At 35.5% G+C, this 19,218-nt stretch overlaps 2 protein-coding genes across 3 annotated transcripts in view; both read right to left on the reverse strand.

Moving 5' to 3' along the window:
* LOC113058065 (WD repeat-containing protein 1-like) overlaps positions 1-19,218 on the reverse strand; it is a 282,582-nt gene that overhangs the window by 167,086 nt on the left and 96,278 nt on the right. The window lies entirely within an intron of this gene.
* Positions 4,695-15,091, reverse strand: LOC113058062 (transforming growth factor-beta-induced protein ig-h3-like). 2 transcript variants are annotated; one of them, XM_026225736.1, is made up of 17 exons: positions 14,941-15,091; positions 14,608-14,706; positions 10,840-10,904; positions 10,605-10,762; positions 10,290-10,454; positions 9,939-10,085; positions 9,694-9,835; positions 9,024-9,236; positions 8,065-8,202; positions 7,833-7,978; positions 7,293-7,429; positions 6,091-6,221; positions 5,795-5,919; positions 5,332-5,434; positions 5,177-5,238; positions 5,007-5,031; positions 4,695-4,889 (listed from the first exon to the last, which is right to left on the reverse strand). In XM_026225736.1, the coding sequence occupies exons 1-17, from the start codon at positions 15,054-15,056 to the stop codon at positions 4,828-4,830; spliced, it is 2,034 nt and encodes a 677-aa protein (XP_026081521.1). In that variant the 5' UTR covers positions 15,057-15,091; the 3' UTR covers positions 4,695-4,827. The 2 variants fall into 2 exon arrangements, with proteins under 2 accessions (XP_026081521.1, XP_026081522.1); XM_026225737.1 differs by having other exon boundaries at positions 4,695-4,886; positions 14,941-15,056.

Consider the following 19,218-nt stretch of genomic DNA (forward strand, 5'->3'; position numbering starts at 1 on the left):
AACCGAGAACCATCACAGCTAAAATATAATGTGTACCAATAACCTGTTTATAAACAGATATTGCAGATCTGGGGAAAAATGCAGCACTGCTAATCTTACAATCTTTATTCAGAGAAAAGTTTCTCTTCTGTCTGGACAATGTAAGTTTTGATATGTCATGTTTTGTCTTGTTGGGGGTGGGGCGTGAGCTGGGGGGCGTGAGCTGGGGTGGGGTTATAGCAGATATTTGAGATGCCATCATTTTAAATAATTGACAGCCACGATCACTTAATTAGCTCTGTGAATGTGATAACAAAATTAAATAAAAATGTCTTGCTCTTGTAGAATAATGTTCTAATGAAGAATGTTTTACTCTTATTGACAGTTGTTTTGTAATATCAGGAGAAATACAAAGATGTTAAAATTGAGATAGGGCTGCTCAGTTTCTCACAAAAACATTTACACAATTTAAATGAAAGATGTGGAGGCAAAAAAAACAGCCTATAGATCTAGCATTCTGCATGCTTTAAATCAGGTACAGAAATGATGTAGCTTGAACGAATAGCATTTTTATTTAAATTAACAACAGAGAGAAAGTGAGAAACTGCATGTGTGAATAATGTTTGTGTAGTGTCTCTTCAATAATCAAGCTGCAAGTTTAGTTAAATCAAAAACAGATACATTGTTGATTTTTAGTTTTTCAGTATGCTATCCAAGCTATTTTATTAATGAATATTGCATTGATCATGAAGTTTCTGTGGTCATGATTGTTTGTGAGTTGTGTGTGCAACCTAGCCAGTGAATTGGCCCTTTCCACTGTGGTAAAAAATGATCAGTCACATACCTAATTGTTTGGAAGAAAGTATGCAAGATTTTAAGTTATTTCACAAATAATTAATCTGTTTTTCCAACTTGCAGGAATCAGTAAAGTCAACTCCGACTATAGTTTTTTTTCCCTAAAGGGTTCCTTTGATTGAACCCTTAAAAAGGCTGCGTTTTGTTACTGTAAGCCTTTCTTTCCATCAATGAAAACTCGCTCTGTCACTCTGGCTAAAAGAGAACAGCTGCATGCAATACACAGATTTAATATGACTAGCATGAAACGACTGCCCATAAACTCCATTTATGTTTGAATGTAGGTATGACATCATTGTGCATTTCCCAAGCAAGGTTCAAGCTGCCAAACATTTATATTTTTGCATTCTCACACTGTGAAGTGGGTGTTATATTAAAGAGTTATTTATCCTTGATCCAGCCCTTAAAGAAACAGTTCAGCAAAAAATGAAAATTCATGGGAACAAATTTGGAGACATTTTGTATTACAGCGCCTGCTCATAATTGGCTAATTTGCAGTGAATGGGTGCCATCAGAATGAGAGTCCAAACAGCTGATAAAAACATCACAATAATCCACAAGTAATCCACATCAATCTATCAATTAATGTCTTGAAAAGCAAAAAGCTGTTCGTAGCAAACAAATCCATTATTAGGGTGTTTTACATTTAAACTATCGCTTCTGGCCTGAACATATGAGTCCATAATCCATAATTGTCCTTTCAGTGAAAAAGTCCATCCTCTGTTGTCCTCTCACATCATGTATACACTTACATATTTGTTAAGAACTTTTTTGTTAAGACTGATTTTGCTTGTAAACAGTGCTTGATATGTGCATATTTCTTATCAGATTCAGACAAGATGACTTTTTTTATCCTTTTTTTTTTTTACTGGAAAAAGAAATATTATGGATAGAAGAACCAACAGTTAGGAGTGAACAGCGTCTTGATGAATTTGTTTCTTGCAAACATGCAGCTTTTCACTTCACAAGACATTAACTGATGGACTGGAGTGGTGTAGTTACTTGTGGATTATTGTGATGTTTTCATCAGCTGTTTGGACTCTCGTTCTGACGGCACCCATTCACTACAGAGGATCTATTGGTGAGCAAGTGATGTAATGTTTCATTTCTCAAAATCTGTTCAGATGAAGAAAAATCTACATCATGAGGATCAGCAAATTTGAGTTTTGGGGTGTACTATTCTTTTAAAAATGGTGTAACCTAATAAAGTCAGGTTCAGTCAGACAAAGTAAATATTTTGACTCTAATAGAAACAGCAAATGTAGATGTGTACAGAGAGTGAAAAAACATTATATTGAGCCATTATTGGAGACACATGTTTCCTATTAGAAAGGTCCTTCCCAGACAAAGATATCCTGCAATAACCATGTGTAGGTGTACTGGAGACAGTTCGTTTTCAATAAAATGTACAAGATTTATGCATATCAAATAAGAACATCACTGATATTGCCAAATATAACAACAATAACCGAATCTGATAATCTGTTAAATTTAGTAGGTCCAAATAGTGGACAATAAATAAAGTCTGACAACTCTTGATTGATACTAAACAAAAACAGACATCAAGTTTTTTTTTAAAGGTCTCAGGCATCCTACAGTGTAACCCTGAATTTAATACAGATGTAGCCTTATTAGACTTGACATTTGTTTCCGTGCAGTGGTGTAATTAGAGGAGATGAGAGTATCTTCAATATTTTAGAATTTTGGATGCTATATGCATACTGCAATAATAACTTAACAAGCAGGTTCCAGTAGCACTTAACTCCACTGCCCTATCCAACACAAAACAGGCTGCCAGTGTCTCTCTCTGGGAGCAAAATGCTGTTGGAATGCTTCGTTCAGGCTGCCAGCTGAGAACGACTGTGCACATATGTTATTGGGCAGCTTTGAGACAACCCATCCTAGGACTGCTGCTGGGTACAGAAGCTTTTTACCATCCTCAAATGTTTCCAGAGTGTATGCGGTGATATAACAAGCATAGTAAAGCAAAATGGCATTTTTAAACAACAGCCATCTTTCCATGTAAAGTTATTAATGAAGCTCCAGCTGTCTCATCTTGATTCCATGGTTGGATGGGATCCAAAAAATGACAGGTCTGTTCTTATAGGCTCATGTATGGGGGGAAAACAATGCCTAATGTAAATGATAAAATGCAATGAACCATATAATTTTAAAGAGTTTAGGATAGCAAACTAATTAGGTTTTATAACTTTTAAAGACCCCATGAAATAATAAAAAAAAGTTTTATTGCTTTTAGTACGTGTGTTAGCTTTAAGGTAATTTAAACAACAACTTCTGACTAAATTCACCTTAAGCAGATATACGCAATCAGAAAACAATAAAACACTGACTCATACTGCACTACACAGATTTCTGTCCAATCAGATGCTCTCTAACAATGACGTTGCCCCTCCCACTAAAAACCACCTACATTTGGCAACAATTATGAACGTTTTCAAGTAATATTACCATAAATAAAATGTTTTGTTATTTTCGAAAAACAATTTTGGTACAGTGTTGGATCTTTCTTTGATGTCAGACTCATGAATTAAAACAAACTGCCCTATTTAGTACATGTCTGTGCTTTTACACTCATATTTGTTTTTTAAAGACTTCCTGTGGTGAAAATAGGGTTTTTTAAAAATTGTTGTTTAAATGTTTATCTGGTGTTTTTTAAATACGTTAAGACAACCCATTCAACACAAAACAATATTACTGAGAATGTAACCAATCCCGTATATAATATTAAGAGAATATAGCCTTTTTTTTAGTCTAGTGCATCACTGCAACAACACACGGCGGTGTTCCCTGAAAGAATGGGCATTTTGAACAAATCAGGTGAGTTAATGATTTACTGATCCGTTCTAAAAACAGTTTCTAACTTCCATCCTGAATGAATCAGTCATTTGAAAATAACTGATTCAATAAATGACTCAGCAACTCACTTATAAAGACAGTGTTTCATATTTAAAAGTGTCATTCTATTTTTTCTCTAATTTCATATTTCTATATTCCATTTTTTATATGTAAAACAATAATCTCCTAACATCGTTTGTCAAATTTTTAAGTGTAGTGTAAATACATAAAGGTGCTATAAAAATAAAATAAAGAAAGGAAAAAAAAGAGTATGGAACCCTGCATGTTTTTTGCTCTTTTTAAATGCAATTCTAACGCATGAATAAATTATTTTCAAGGGCAATCAAAGATAAAATTAGTGAGTGCAGGGAGACTTCAAGCAAGCAACAGGGAATGTGGAGAAATTATTTAGTCACAAATAATGAGAACAAGCAGACTTTTACATTATCATCTGAGTGAGATGTTTAATTGCCACACATTAATCACCACATTATAACAATCCACCAGACTGTGAATTCAGCTCAGTGAACTGACAAACTGGCTTGTAACAGACAGAGCAAACTACATTCAAAGGCACTGGCTAGTTTTATGTAAACTGTAACTCTTTGGCTACAAAATTGTCATTTTATTTTAAAATATGCAGACCGTGATCTTTGGTTCATCACAAAACATCTTTGGTGTAATTTAATGTGCCCAAATAGCATTTGTTCCAGCGTAAACCATGCAAACATGCTACAGTAATATAAAAAACCCAACCAAATCATTATAAAAACAATAAAAAGAAATACAAAAATGTGTTGAACCAACATTTGATTCAAATAATTCAGGCTGAAATTCCACAACAGAAGTCGAATGAATATCCAAAACATATGAAGTGCCGTAACTTTGCGGTCATCAATTTGTGATATTTAGAAATCCCCGCTCTTCATCCAAGGGCCTTTGGCACATGAAAAAAAGTCACAATCTTGCAATACTGAACTGTTTCCCATTTTCAGGATTGTGTATTTTGTTGCCTGGATTTTCTTAGCCTTTAATTATCTCTCCACTGCGCAATACAAGATATTGAACTGTGTGTTTCCATCCTTTTGAAGTGGTGGAGGATAAAATGAACTACACTTTTACTTTCTAGAGCAATGTTTACTGGACACGAGACATTGTTCTGCTGCTCTGGCTTCTCAGGACCTTCTGGAAGAGATCTTCTGTAATGTAGCAAGAAATATATTACGATTTTTTGTTTCCATTATTTCAGTACAACCACATGCAAATTATGAAATACATCTGAGACTCCTTTTGCAATTGCAGTAATGCATACGTACCATTTTTTATTACCTGAGACCCAGCCTGAGATAAAAAAAAAAAAATTCAGAAGATATATTTAATTTATTTTTGGCATTTTGAGCACAAAACAAAATATGTATACCAATTAAGCAAGCAATTAAATATAAGCACTGACCTTCTGTTAAATAATAATTTATTATGCACTAACCCACACAGCAGAGGTGCGTCTGATTGTTGAGCCTTCAGCCTGATCACTCAGAATTTTAGGAGCTAAAACAAAGAGGCACATCGCACTGTAATGAAGCTCTGAAATGAGATATTGCTTTCTTCATAAAATTTAAGAACGACTGGTTTATGGCTTACGCAGTGGTTTTACGATTACACCAACAGCATGAACAACTCCATTGGTAGCCATCAGATCAGCCTCGACAACTGGCACCCTGTTCACGTATATAGTGGAGTTACGCTGAGAGGGATACAAATCAGAATTATCAGACGAAATCAGATTAAGGAAAGATTTCACCTATAAATGAATATTCTGACATGATTTCTTCAAACGTCACACAAGAGACACAAAAGATGAGTCTTTAAATACACCTTTTCCACAGAACCACAGTTAAGAGTGACAAATCTATAGAAGTTTCTATATAATTGTTTTTTTGCAGAATTACAGTATATTTGTTATTACACGAGAGTGAGTAACTAATGACAGAAATGTAATTTTTGGGTTTATAAATATACTTTTGAACGTCAGTGTATCAATATGTGATACACTGATATAAGCATTTCTTGACTCAATAAGATCAAATTGCCAGTGAATACATACAGTGCCTAGCTCCAGTTTATCTCCTGTCAGGGGCGTCACTCTGGTATGTGAGGTCACAGCGCCGCTGACCAGGAAATCTTCACCAATGTGGTATTTGAGAAGGTTTGCCAGCTCCTTGGGGTCTCCTATGAACAAAATAGCAAGGAAACAACAGATGTAGGTATATTCTGCACATCTACATACACTCAGACTGATTGCAGAATTTTCATAGCAACAAATCTGATCAGTTAGTGTGTAATCATGCACTGAACATCTGCTTTTCTAACACACATATATGGTGACACAGGAGACATTACTCATGAGTCTGTTGAGGTCGGCGGGGGGTATTGCACTGAAGGCAGCATTGGTGGGGGCGAAGAAAGTGTAGCTCCCTTTTTTGTTCAGGAGCTCGGTCAGGCCTGCTCTCTGAATGTTGCCAACCAAAGTGCTGTACAGATGAGAGTTAAGCAATACACATTATTAGGAGCATATCTTTAGGCAAGAGAACACAGACAGCTCAAATTACACCCAGGTCATCAGAAATCTGAAGAAATTACAGCCTCAGGTTTAAACATGCAGGTAGATGATCATTACGAAACTGACACTGAGAAACAGCAGCTGCAAAAACAATTACGCCCTTTATGGTGGAAAGATTTTTCTTCAAGGTTTTTATAGGGCATTTTGAGATTAAATCAACACCGATGTATGCTTAAATCTTTTGTACTCTCAAATACCTCTAGATTGGCTTAAACATTCACAAGCACCTCATTTAAAGTAAATTAAAATCCTGTCAACGTTTACTCAACCTCATGCCATTCCAAACCAGTTTTTACTGACTAAAACCATAAAAAATTATATAAAATAAGCATTAACTGAAATAATATATATATCGAACTGATATTAATTTTTTATTATATTTAGTTAAACTTGTACAGAAAATTACTACAATTTAAAAATTATAAAAAATAGAACATAAAAAAATACAAAAATGGCAAAAATACACAACTAAATTGTTAAAAATATAACTAAAAAAAAAAAAATAAAAAAAAAAATATATATAAACTGATTTTAAATATTAACAAAAACTATAATAGAATCTCCGTGAAATTAGAATAACACTTTTCCAAACCGATATGAATTTATGTCTTGTGTAGACAAAAGTGCTTTTTTTCTCGTTTCCATATAAGGAAAAGCAAATGGCACTTGAGCTGTGAAGCTCCAAAAAGCACTGTAAAAACATCATAAAGGTAGACTATACCACTCAATAGCTTTGGTGTGCCGGTGCCTTTTGACCCCAAAAGCCATTTGTTCTCGTTTGTCTTCTGACCAAATGCCTTTCACAACAGTGGTTTGTATCAGGCCGTATTTGATTCACATTCAAGATATTCTTCTGTCCTATTGAATATACCATATAAACTTAAACTTATCTGGAATGACATTAGGTAGAAAAAATGATGCCAGAATTGATTTAACTATCCCTTTAAGACCTCACTGTGAGGATTATCGTCGCGGTGCTTACCTGAAGCGATCATCAGCCTTCAGGACGTCCATGACAGTTCCCATGGGGGGTGTCAAGAGCTTGTCAATGATGAACATATTTGCAAAGCGGCCATTTTTGTCGTGTGCAGCAATGCAGGCGTTCTCAATGCACAGGTTCTGCAATGTAAAACGGTTAAGGTTATTGGTTATACAGAGTAGCACATTTGTTTCAAATCTCAAATCAAAAGACAGATGATGCATGAAGTGGGCTGTGGAAAGTGTTAAGGTGATCCAAAGGAGAGGTCTGTGAATTCCATTACAAAGCAGAAATGTGAGAGCGCAAAATGAAATAACTAGAAATAAAAAAAAATGATGGATTGGGATTGGAAATGGATATGTCATAATGCATGATCTAGTCAAGAAGGATATTTTTCCTTCACCATTGTCATGAAAATGAAAAGTATTGATCTGCTGTTATAAGGTTTTGTTCTGTATAGAGATATCAATGTTTCGTTTAGAAATAGCTGCTGGGATTTGGGTTTGTGTTAAATAATTCCCATAGGTATAATTCAAGACTTACATTTCTGAACACAAACACTCGAAGTTTTACTCCACCAAGGGTCTCCAGCTCTTGTCCATGGTAAAGGCTCTTGGAGGAAAACTTCTCCTTGAGAATGTGGTTTCTCAGCAGTTTCTTCATGTCGGGTGTCATGGCCAAACTCTTGTCTGCACGCAAATGACACAATTGCAGTTATTTCAGAGTTTCTTAAGTCTCAGTTGCTGCAGGGTTAAAGAAAATGGAGTGGTCCAACCTTTAAAAGCATCGTTCAGCGGAGCTAATAAAGTCACAGCCTCGGAGCCAATGAGATGATCAGTAAGACCAGCATCTTTAAAAAGCTTGGAGGCTGTCGTAACAACTGATCCCTCTGCAAGCTCCAGGAGGGTCTTAGCTAAAAAGCAAAACACAGTGAAGCATTGAATATGTTACAGTTAAAATGTCAAATACAAATACATCATTATATATATAAGGGATTATGTACGGCTAGTTGTGCATTAAACTATATTAATGCATGACGTGAAGGCAAAGAACCACTCATATAAATTGTGTAATTAATATATTATTATTTAGTTCAATTAAATTTAAATATTTTCACGTATAGCTGATTTATAAATACCATTATGCTTTTTTTTGTATCATAAATCATCAAAACATAATAAAAATTTCCAATGATCTGATTTTTTGGTATTTTTTATGTATTTGTCCTTTTTGAATAAATTTACAAATAAAAAAAACCCTTGTATCTTGACATTAACGTTTACGCCAGATTTACTAATAGTTTGCACCAGCACAAACCCTCTTTTGGCATTACAAAAATCTACTGTCAGGACTTACTAAAGGCATGCAGTGAAATATTATTGCTGAAAAGACATGGACACAGTTATTTTTTGGCTGACCTTATAACATATGCATTTAAAGGTGTGTCCCTTTCAGACGCTACATTTCTGAAAGGAAAGTATATCTAAATAAATCATGCAACATGATTTCCTAAGGTTGCTCTAGTCAGTTTACTGCTATTTGTGCCATAATTTAAAGCTGGTCTTAAACCAGATGCTAATTTGCACTGGTCTTAGTAGACTGCATTGGTCAGTAGACAAAAATGATCTTGCTGATGCGTGCATCCACTCCCATTGGCGCTTTTATGAGATTGCGCTCTTATAATAATTTGCCCTGTTTAGTAAATCTGGCTCAAAGATCTCTTTAAAATCAAACCTGAGTCAGGTATGAGGAGTTCATTGACGTAGTGAATGACTCCATTGGTTCCAAGCTTATCTCTCTGCGCGACGATGGCTTTGCCGTTGATGGTCATCTCTTCGCCGTCGCAGCCGACTTCGAGCACTGTTCCCTGCAGGGTCTCCAGAGGTGTTCCAGCCACAATGGACTCAGAGCAGTGCAAGTTCTTAACAATGTGGTAATTCAGCAGATCTAAAGTGGATCGAGACCAAAATATGATGACCAGGTGACAACAAAAATGAAAAATGTTGTTGCAGCATCTGAGATGTTTAAGGGTTACACTTACATGAACTCAAACCCAACTTGAAATCAAAATTTTCCTGCATGTTTTTGCTCTTTTGGCACATTATTCCAAACAAAATGTTTGTCTTCCTTATTAAGCAAAAACGAATAGCTTGCTTGGATTCTGAAATGATTTTCCTGCTTGGCTGACATTATGAGCATATCCCTCTTACTTTTCAACAGCTTCCTCCAACCACCTGGCTTCATTCAACACCTACTTTTCACAATCCAATCAATTCCCAATAGACAAAATGAAGTCCCACGCACATTTTATTTTTTCTCAGTGGATATCCAGTTTAATACAGAAATGCATTGCATTGTGGAAGTAAAAGGAAAAGTGCTTCATGCTGAAGAAGAGCAAAAATACCTTTGAGAGCAAGTGGGTCTCCCAAAATTCTGGTCAGTGTTTCTGGAGGAATCTTCTCAAAGGCTTCATTGGTTGGAGCAAAGATAGTGTAGGAACCCTCATTCTCCAAAAGATTGGTGAGACCAGCTGCAGCAACTGCCGTCTAAATGAAAAGGAAAGGATGGTGTTTAACGGACTTTGCAGAATTCATACTGCATACATACTCCTGAACCATCAAATTCCCTCAATAACGATAGAAGATCTACCCGCAGAGTGTCCAGGTCATCATCGGTATCAATCAAAGAGTTGACATTATTGGTAATGGCTGTTATGACTCTGTCAACAACATGCACAATTCCATTGGTGGCATGCTGGTCTGTCTTCACAAGCCTTGCACAGTTCACCGTCACAATCTGCAACAAGACATATGATTGGTAATGTACACAAAACCTCACAGCAAATCAAGTAGAATATACACCAGTTGACACAATTCTTAACAGCATTAACTAACCAGAGAGAAAGTAAACAACATGTTTCCAGTGAGATAAAATCTAAACAAGGCTTCCTTCTCTTGTTGTTTAAAGTAGCACTGATGGTTTCAACCAAAGTTGACTTACTCCATTAGAATAATGGTGGATGTGAACATCCAAGTCCTGGTACATTGAGGGGAACGACGTGCCATGCTTAAGATCGTCAGACGTCAAGCGTTTGTTGATCATGTGGTAGTGCAGAGCGTTGAGGAGTTCAATGTTGACGTTGCTCACCAGGGCATCCAGAATTTCCTACAAAACATTCTTGAAATTACATTTAGCCTATCTTGATATTTGTGCTGTTTTTACAGCTAGGATTTTTGGGAAGTCTACATTGCCTATTGACAGGAAACTCTTTATTTCTTCTACATGATCTATGGAGATGCACTTGTGGGAACTCACCATGGGAAGTGCAGCCCAAGCCTCATTGCTTGGAGCAAAGAATGTGAAGCTGCCGGGACCTTCGATCTCCTCCTGCAAATTGGCTCTTTCAGAGTACATCTTGGTAGTACTGGCTCCAACCACACCCAGGGTTTTATAGATGTTCACCAGAGGTAAAGCTTTGGAAAATAAATCCATTTTGCAGTGTTTCATCATAATAAACCTCTTTTCATGCACACAATTTATAATTACGTACCTGCTGGACAGCCTTTTTCTCCAATCACCTTCTCATAACCAGGACAGCACTCATAGCTGACCACCCTACAAAGAAATGATAAAAGAAGATTCTGTACAAATGGGAGATTTTCAGGAACTTCTGCAGGAAATCAGGTCTATATTTCTTTCTTTATTAGTACGAGGGCTGAAGGGCTGCGACAACCAACACACTCCTTGATGTGTTTTAAAGTGCACGGCTTATGCTATACTGTACTTCTTTTTTATTTCGTGCTAGATATTTCCATAATAAATAAGGTCTGTGCTCGAGTTGGTCTTAGAGGGTCGTAAAATCTAATTTCCTTTGGTAGCAGAAGAATCAAGAGGTACGTTATGAGCCAGGGAAACTCCTGAGAGGGAACTCTAACCAGCACCAGCAGTCCTGCCAATAAAAACAATGGGAAATTCCTTGGAGCCACCATGCAAAGGTGCAATTACTGGGATACTGAAGACTGACATATAACTTTCCTTAGACATTTCCTTTAATTTTTTTTTTTTTTTTATGATCTCTTACTAATATTTACATGCATAATGTTTTTTCTTTTTACCAATTCACTACCACTAACTCGTTACTAAAAAGTTTTGATTCTCCAAGAAATAAACTTTGCATTTTTTCATGAGGTTTTTACAGTGATACAGTGCTTGTATGGGACTAAATAATGACTACTAAATCCATTTTGAAGCCATTACTAGTCCATAGATTTGAATGCAAAATATATTTGTGATTATTTTAACTATATACTTATGCAACATAAGAATTTGCTATTGCATAATTCTTTTTCTTCCCATATCACGACTGTTTGACTTAAGATATTTTAGCGAAGAACACTTGAAGATACTTTGGTGATGCATTCCATGATATGACATTAGATTTTTTAAAGGGGGTTGACATACCAATCTCAACAAACTGTTAGCATACTAGCTTGAGTAACCCACAGCATCTTAGACTGTGATAGAGTGGAAAACTAGAAGGCAAATCTAAACAAAGGCAACAATCCCGACATCCAGGCATGGGACAGACTAGTAAAACACACGGAAGATGAAAGCAGATTGAACTGATTATCAAAACAGATGGTAACTCAACTTCTGTTTGTCCTCTGCTGACATTAGCAAAGATGGTAGCCATGGATTTCTGACAAAATAAACAGCTAGGCCACATAAGTTACATATTGTGCACTTTCAAGTGGTGAGACAAGAGGTATTGTGAAAGTTGTATTATGTTGAAATAAATATATTTAGCATATGAGTGGTCAGCTGATTCATCATTATGCTTCTTCTAAAATGTCTCACTTCCTAATATTAGAAGTAACAATATAATTTTCCAGACCAAAAAAGCAAAAGGCAAGGCATTAATGGTTATAATATTTTAAAGTTTTGCTGAAATCATCCAAATATATTATCAGCATTATATAGCAATATAACCATTGCAGTCACTGATATTCAGCAAAAAATGTTTCTGTGAAAATAAAGTGCCTGAACCAGGTGGCTAGCAAAAAGAGAGCAATAGGGAGTAATTTGTAAAAAACAAAAAAACAAAACCCCGGTTACTGGTCTCTCCTCAACTGACCCGAAAACATCCTGTTCCACAGGAGATCTTTATGAATCAACTGCACAAAGAGTGCAATTGTTCCCACAAAATTCCTTCAACCCCGAACTTCAAAACCCTAAAGAAACTCTGTAAATCAAGTGAACTGCAGTGTCACTGAACCCAACCTTAGGCTTTCCTGAGTAAGGTACATCCTTTCACCGCAAGACTCAACATTTGTTTTCTCACAGAAATGGAAAACTCCTTGAGAGCTGTTCTCAATGATTTGTGTGTGTATGGGGGATATAAGACTTTCAGGAGTCCCAGCTGAAGTCATTTCCTGAATGCATCCAAGCACCCACAGCTACTCGGACTTCCTTCTTGCTTTCAGTAATGAAAGAAACTCTGTTTAAAAATTGGAAGATGAATAAAACAAGTCCTTCTCTGTTTCAAGATTTTAAATCTTGCTCTTGATCAGAGTTGCCAAAAAATTTGAATTAATAAAACAAAAAATGGATGACTAATAACTGGTGAAATCAAGTAATAAAAAGACAAAATAGGGAAAGAAATGGTATCGCTCTCCCACAACATTATTTTATCTTTTTATGTACACCTACCATTTAAAAGTTTGGGGTCAGTAAGACTTTTTTTTGGAAGAAACGTATGCTTTTATTCAGTACCTATGCATTAATCGATTAAAGTGAGTGTACAGACAATTTTACCAAATAAAAAAAGAAATGTACACCATTTCCACAAAACTACAATGCATGCATTTATAATAATAAGAAATGTTTCTTGATCAGCAAATCAGCATATCAGAAATATATCTGAAGGGTCATGTGACACTGAAGACTGGAGTAATGATGCAGAAAATACAGGATAAATCACAGGATAAATACATTTTAAAATACATTCAAATAGAAAATTGTTATTTTAAATTGTAAGAATATTTCATAATTTTACTGTTTATAGTGTATTTTGAATCTTTTGAATGGCAGTGTAAATATGCATCATGTACCATCTCTAACCAGAATACACTGGGATATTCAAAAACTTCTTCACAAAACTTGTTTTACCTTATGTAAGCAAAATTAAACTGTTACATAATGCTTCCAAATCTAGACGCAAATAAACATTCCAAACTCTATTCCAGATTCCAACATGGTTAATAAGCATCCGCCATGTACTGTGCCGAAACAACACCCTCCCATTAAATCAGTGAGTTTATTCATCTTTTATTTCAAGTTTAATTCCTGCATTGTAGACACTGAATATGCTGTTCCTCCTGAACGCTAATATATTTGTATGTTAAATGTTCATGTAACCAATAACACCTTTTCCCCCTGTGGGGACGTCAATCAAACAGTTCTGCTACAAGTTGTAATTTTGATCCAGGTCTTAGTACACTGAAGTTCTTTTAGACAGAAAGGCACTCAGATTTGTCAGCTTTGCATTAATGCACTGTTCAGGATGTTAGGCAATTTAACCCCATGAAGACTGAAACCAATTACCAAGAGACATATGGTAACCATTACAGCACAAAGTTCTTCTATATCTAGTCAACTTGAACTCAAATACCCTGTTCACTGTTCCATTATAAAGCACATACAAAAGAGAATTGTGTCCATTATGTAAAATTATAACCTTACGAGCTACACAGCTGATGTATAGTACTGATTGAAAGATGTCAAAGAGTTCTTCAACAGACAACATACAAAAACTTGAAACTTTATAAAGTCATTATCACTTACACTAACAAGACATTTCCTCTTCAGTTCTACAAAGGCTTATTCTTTTAGAAATTGTCTTACTCTATGAATAAATGTGAAGTATCCCCCCCACAGAGTAATAATCATCGTTTATAACAACCTGTCCTGCTTTTTATACCTTAGATGATGCATTGTAAATTCTTTAGAGTTAAGGTGATTTCAATCTTTTAAGTTTATTCACCTATATATCTTAGCACATTCAGGCAGTTTAGATGAAAAAGTATGTAATAAACTTAAATTTAGTTGTGTAAATGTGGGAAGAAGACAACTGGTGAAATATTTTCCAACGAGTTATGTCCTGAGAGTTTTTCCTCTGCTACTTGAAAAGACAATGGTATTTCATCTAAGAAGAAATATTCATTAAACCTGATACACTGGTTCTGACTTTGGTACAGTACAGTATTGGATTAGACAGACAGATTTCAGTTTTAATATGAAGCTATCTGTGGTAACTCACGTTGGTTTGCCACATATTTTGCGGTGATACCATTGCTTGCAGTTGGTGAAGTACTTCTTATCCGATCCTTGAATATTCTGCATAGCACAAACATTGGGGCTGCAAAACATAAAAATAAAATAAAATCAGCCTTCTTTAAATGCTCCAAACATTCACCAAATGCTCATTGCATGCTGCAAGACTAAAGAAGAGAAAGTCGAACTTGATTGTATATAAACCAGAGGGCTTTTAATTGTATTCATGGTTTTAAATCACATTTTGTGCACACACTAGCTATCTGTCTAATAAAGAGTGAAAGACTCAAGTGTATGATCACTGCAGAACAGTTCTTACCCATGAGGTCTTCCTCGTATCCTGCTGTGCTGAAGAACCGCTTGATACGGGGTCTTCACGGCGAAACCTGTCGCGATTAGGGTGACAGCCAGAGCAAACCAAGTTAAGCGCTTCATCTCGCGTCCCTGCACGCGCACTCCACAGCGACGCCGCGCCGCGTGCGGCTTAAATACCGAGACCCCGGTGCTCAGGGAGGGGCTTGAGACGACCAGAAACACGACACTTTCACTCACAGAAACACAATGAACATTATACCACGATAAGACTCTGATGCATGTTTCTGGATTATAAACAATAGAGCAGCTCACTGTTAAAGTTTTTATTTGTAATTCTGTAAACATTCTGTAAACATTTTATGCTAGGCTATTACAGTGTAAGTGTCTGTAACTTTGCATAAACGTAGACCTAACTGCATAAAGAAGGCTAAATATATATATATATATATGAATTAAATGAATACGTCCAGTAGCCTATTGTGTAAGAACAGTCATAAATGTCATAAAATATTGAAAAATATGTCTAATTACCTACTGATAGTCGCCAACCCATTTAAATGTTTTTGTTTGCTTTAATATTAATTTTTTAATTTTAACGATTTTATTGAATTTGTCATGTCTTATAAATGGTAAAACGCAATCAAATAAAACACAAAAGACATTTGAATCCCTGAAAAGACTTTTTCGCCCACAAAAGCATGACACTCATTACAGCATGACTTACTGCAACACTTTTCTTTCAAATGTGTTTTCCTGTAAGCATTTAAATGTACAATAAAGAGGTCAAGTTTCCAGTTCAGTTTAAGAAATGGGACTATATTTCTCTTAGACATTTTAAAACAACAATTCATTCCATTCCATTTGTTAAAGCTTTTCAAATCTAGTTTGGGAGTTATGTGGCTACTTATATAATCAAATACACTACTGCAAACTAATAAATAAAAAACTCATAATGTAGACAGAGCAGATTTTGCTATGGTTTTGAGATGGTACAGGCTATTCTTTCTTATTTTCTTTTACAGTAGGACTAGCACCTGGTTTATTTTGGGGTTACCCTATAAATCGAGCAACAGTGGTTTATGAGCTCTCCTCGTCTCCTCTAGACTGGCCAATGCTCCATTAGCTGTGTGGTATTTAGAGAGGTGATTCCTCCGGATTTTCCCTGTTGTGCTGCACATGCATTATACTTTTATATTTTCAAATTAGTTTTTGAAGTTTATTGAATAACAGGAACATCTACTGAGTTCAACCTCCTTAACCAGAACATTAGAAAAAGTTCTGAGTATGTTCCCTGTTAGATGAAAATAGCTTACCTGCTATAATGTTGAGAGACTCGTTTTGATTTGATACTGATTTTGATCACATTGACATCCTCTGGAGAAACATTTGAAACCTTTAACATCAAATCTGCCAATCTGCTTTTTCGATACATTTTTTTCATACATTATAGACATAAATCTTTCTTGTTTCCACAGGTTTTGATATTTCACACAATAAAAACCCCAACTGATGTTAATAGCATTTACAGAAATTACAATGTTTAACACGTTCTCCACAAACAAGAAAATCTCCAATAATAAAGAATATCTTCAGTAAAAATGACTCATCATTGATTGACGGTCTAATTAAATCACTATTTCTTATTTGTTGTTCTGTGTCAGAAATGAAATATGGCATATTACCTTGCTGAGGTCTGTTTCTTCTATTACTTTTTATGGCCATGTCCAGGAGTTGCCCTGGGGCCCAGTGTTTAATGATCAACTCAGCTTCATCCAGGGACGAACACATTCCTTCACACTAAAACCTCAAGAGGGAGAAGGAATACCCATTTGCCCTTTGAATTTTGATACCTCAATGCTTCAGATGCCCAGTACACAAAAATAAATGGAAGTGGAATTTTTACATTCCATTTGATATCAATCCCATTGTGTGCTAATTTAGTGTGAAGCTCAATGTATTTCTCAGTACCCTATTCACACTTTGTCTTTTCTTTTTGAATTATTAGTTCTTTTCTTTGTTGATTCAACATTTAGGTGTCAAAAGAATACTTTTTAATGGATTGAAAAATGCTCATGCAGCATCCTGTATCACTGGAGTTTTCCGTATAATGCCACGGGAATGGGGAATGGGTTACCTTAAGGGGAAACAATTAAATGTGTTTTTCCACTCTCCTTGGGGTACCAGTGGTCTCCTTACTGTCTGGCATTACTTCCTGCTTCCAAGATCAGGGTAACTGAATCCAGAACACAATTAGTAAGAATACAATGTTGACCCTAGAACAATATTTACAAGGAAAACGTCCATGGATATGAAAACACTGGGTATCTGAAAGGACAGATGTAATAGGTGGCTTTGTATATAACAGTGTGTTCTCATGGTAACTCCATGAGTTGCATGGGATCCCTGTTATAAACAGTCTGAGAGCATATTTCCAGTCCAGCTGATGAATCAGCACCGATGAGATCAGATGTGTGGAAATCTGCTGAAATAATTCAAAATGTACTTTGTTTAGTGTCCCATTATTCTTCATCAAGAGTTATTTTATTTTTGGACCATCCTGGACTGCATCCTCCCACGTTGTCTATGTTTATGCCAATGTCCGAGAAAAACTGGTCTTTAATCTCATTTATTATCGTCCTTCATACTTCAAATGACATAAAATTTCCAGAGTAATGGACGTGCCATTATTATTGCTCAATTTTTTTTACAGCGGCCCGTCTCACACTGAAAAAAGTTAAAACCACGTGTAATTTATTTAAAGTGCACTCTAATATATTTTGGTCCAATCCAAAATCAAATAAGAAATCACAATAAACATTCAGGTCTTCTGAAGGTGCATTTATTTTAATTTAACCAAATGAAGCATCAACTTAAAGCAATAGCTTTTTCAACCAAAAAAAAAAACCTAAACATTTTAGCAAATCAAAAAGGTCTTGATGGATTTGTTTGTTATAAAAATGCAGCCTTTTCACTTCACAAGACATTAACTGATGAAGTGGAGTGTTGTGAATTACTGTAATGTTTTTATCAGCTGTTTGGACTCTCATTCTGACGGCACCCATTCACTGCAGAGGAGCCATCGATGAGCAAGTAATGTAATGCTAAATATCTCCAAATCTGTTCAAATTAAATTATGGATGGCCTGAGGGTGAGTAAAACAGATGCACATTTTTTTTGATATACTATTCCCGTAAAGTAAAGTAAAATTAAATGTACATTTATATATATATATATATATATATATATATATATATATATATATATATATATATATATATATATAGTAAAACCATGATTGTGACAAATTGTAATTAGCCCAAAGTAGTTGGACTAAATTAAATTTATTTAATTATATATTTAATTATTATATTGATCTGAATGTAGACATTTTGGCTTATGTTTAAAGAAAGTAAACCATGGATGTGACAAATTGTAATTGGCCCAAAGTAGTTGGACCAAAGTATAATTTTTTGCATAATCTTTACAAATGAATACTGTTGACAATGCAGCAACAAAAATATAAATATCAGCCATAATAATGCTTTTTAAAGGAGGGAAATTACTGAGAATATGATATGTTTTAATGAAATAAATAACACAGGGTCAGGTTACTGAGGCTAATGCATCAAGGGAAAAGGTCCACATAGCATGCTCTTGTGGACCTTCGCCTCAGGATTCACTTTAATGTGTATTTGTGCCAGTATGGGAAAGTTTAATCAGTGATAGTACTTCCACTAGAGAAAAAGTCCAGCTGAACCTCTCAGTGCTTAATACACTCCATAACCACTTAAACTTAATCTGTAATATATGTCAGTGGCAGTGGAGTTCAGACATGCGAGACGTATCATACTGAATGCCCTCGTTTGACCCTGGAATGAATCAGTCTACAGTGAACCCTTGTTAGGCCACATTACAGGACAGGGAAAAATGAGAGTCTGTGTGATCTCATGACCCTGCCACATGGAGGAGGCTGAGAACATTTCCAAACATTCCAGCAACAGACAGTTACAGGGGTAATTGGAAAATATGGTTACGGAGATAGTCAGCCCTAAAGATATAATTTAATGTGCCTGGATCTTAAAGTAAACAGAGCGATGAAGGGCACATGACCAGTGATTTTGCATAGCATTATTGGTATCCTAATGCATTTACTCTTAACCTTTTTGGCTCCAAGTCCTCTGAATGTTTTCAACTAGTATATTTTCTCTGGTCTTTCCTTTAATGTGTTGTTTTGCATTATGTGTGTGTGTGTGTGTGTTAATTTTCAAACAATAGGAGTGTT

This window comes from Carassius auratus, chromosome 39 (genome assembly GCF_003368295.1).
Source record: "Carassius auratus strain Wakin chromosome 39, ASM336829v1, whole genome shotgun sequence".
NCBI lineage: Eukaryota > Metazoa > Chordata > Actinopteri > Cypriniformes > Cyprinidae > Carassius > Carassius auratus.

Coding starts and splice junctions, on each gene's coding strand:
- LOC113058062 (XM_026225736.1), bottom strand. CDS start 15,056: ATGAAGCGCTTAACTTGGTTTGCTCTGGCTGTCACCCTAATCGCGACA. Junction 8,203..9,023: donor ACTCCTCATACCTGACTCAG/GTTTGATTTTAA, acceptor TTTGCTTTTTAG/CTAAGACCCTCCTGGAGCTT. Junction 5,032..5,176: donor GACGCACCTCTGCTGTGTGG/GTTAGTGCATAA, acceptor TTTTTATCTCAG/GCTGGGTCTCAGGTAATAAA.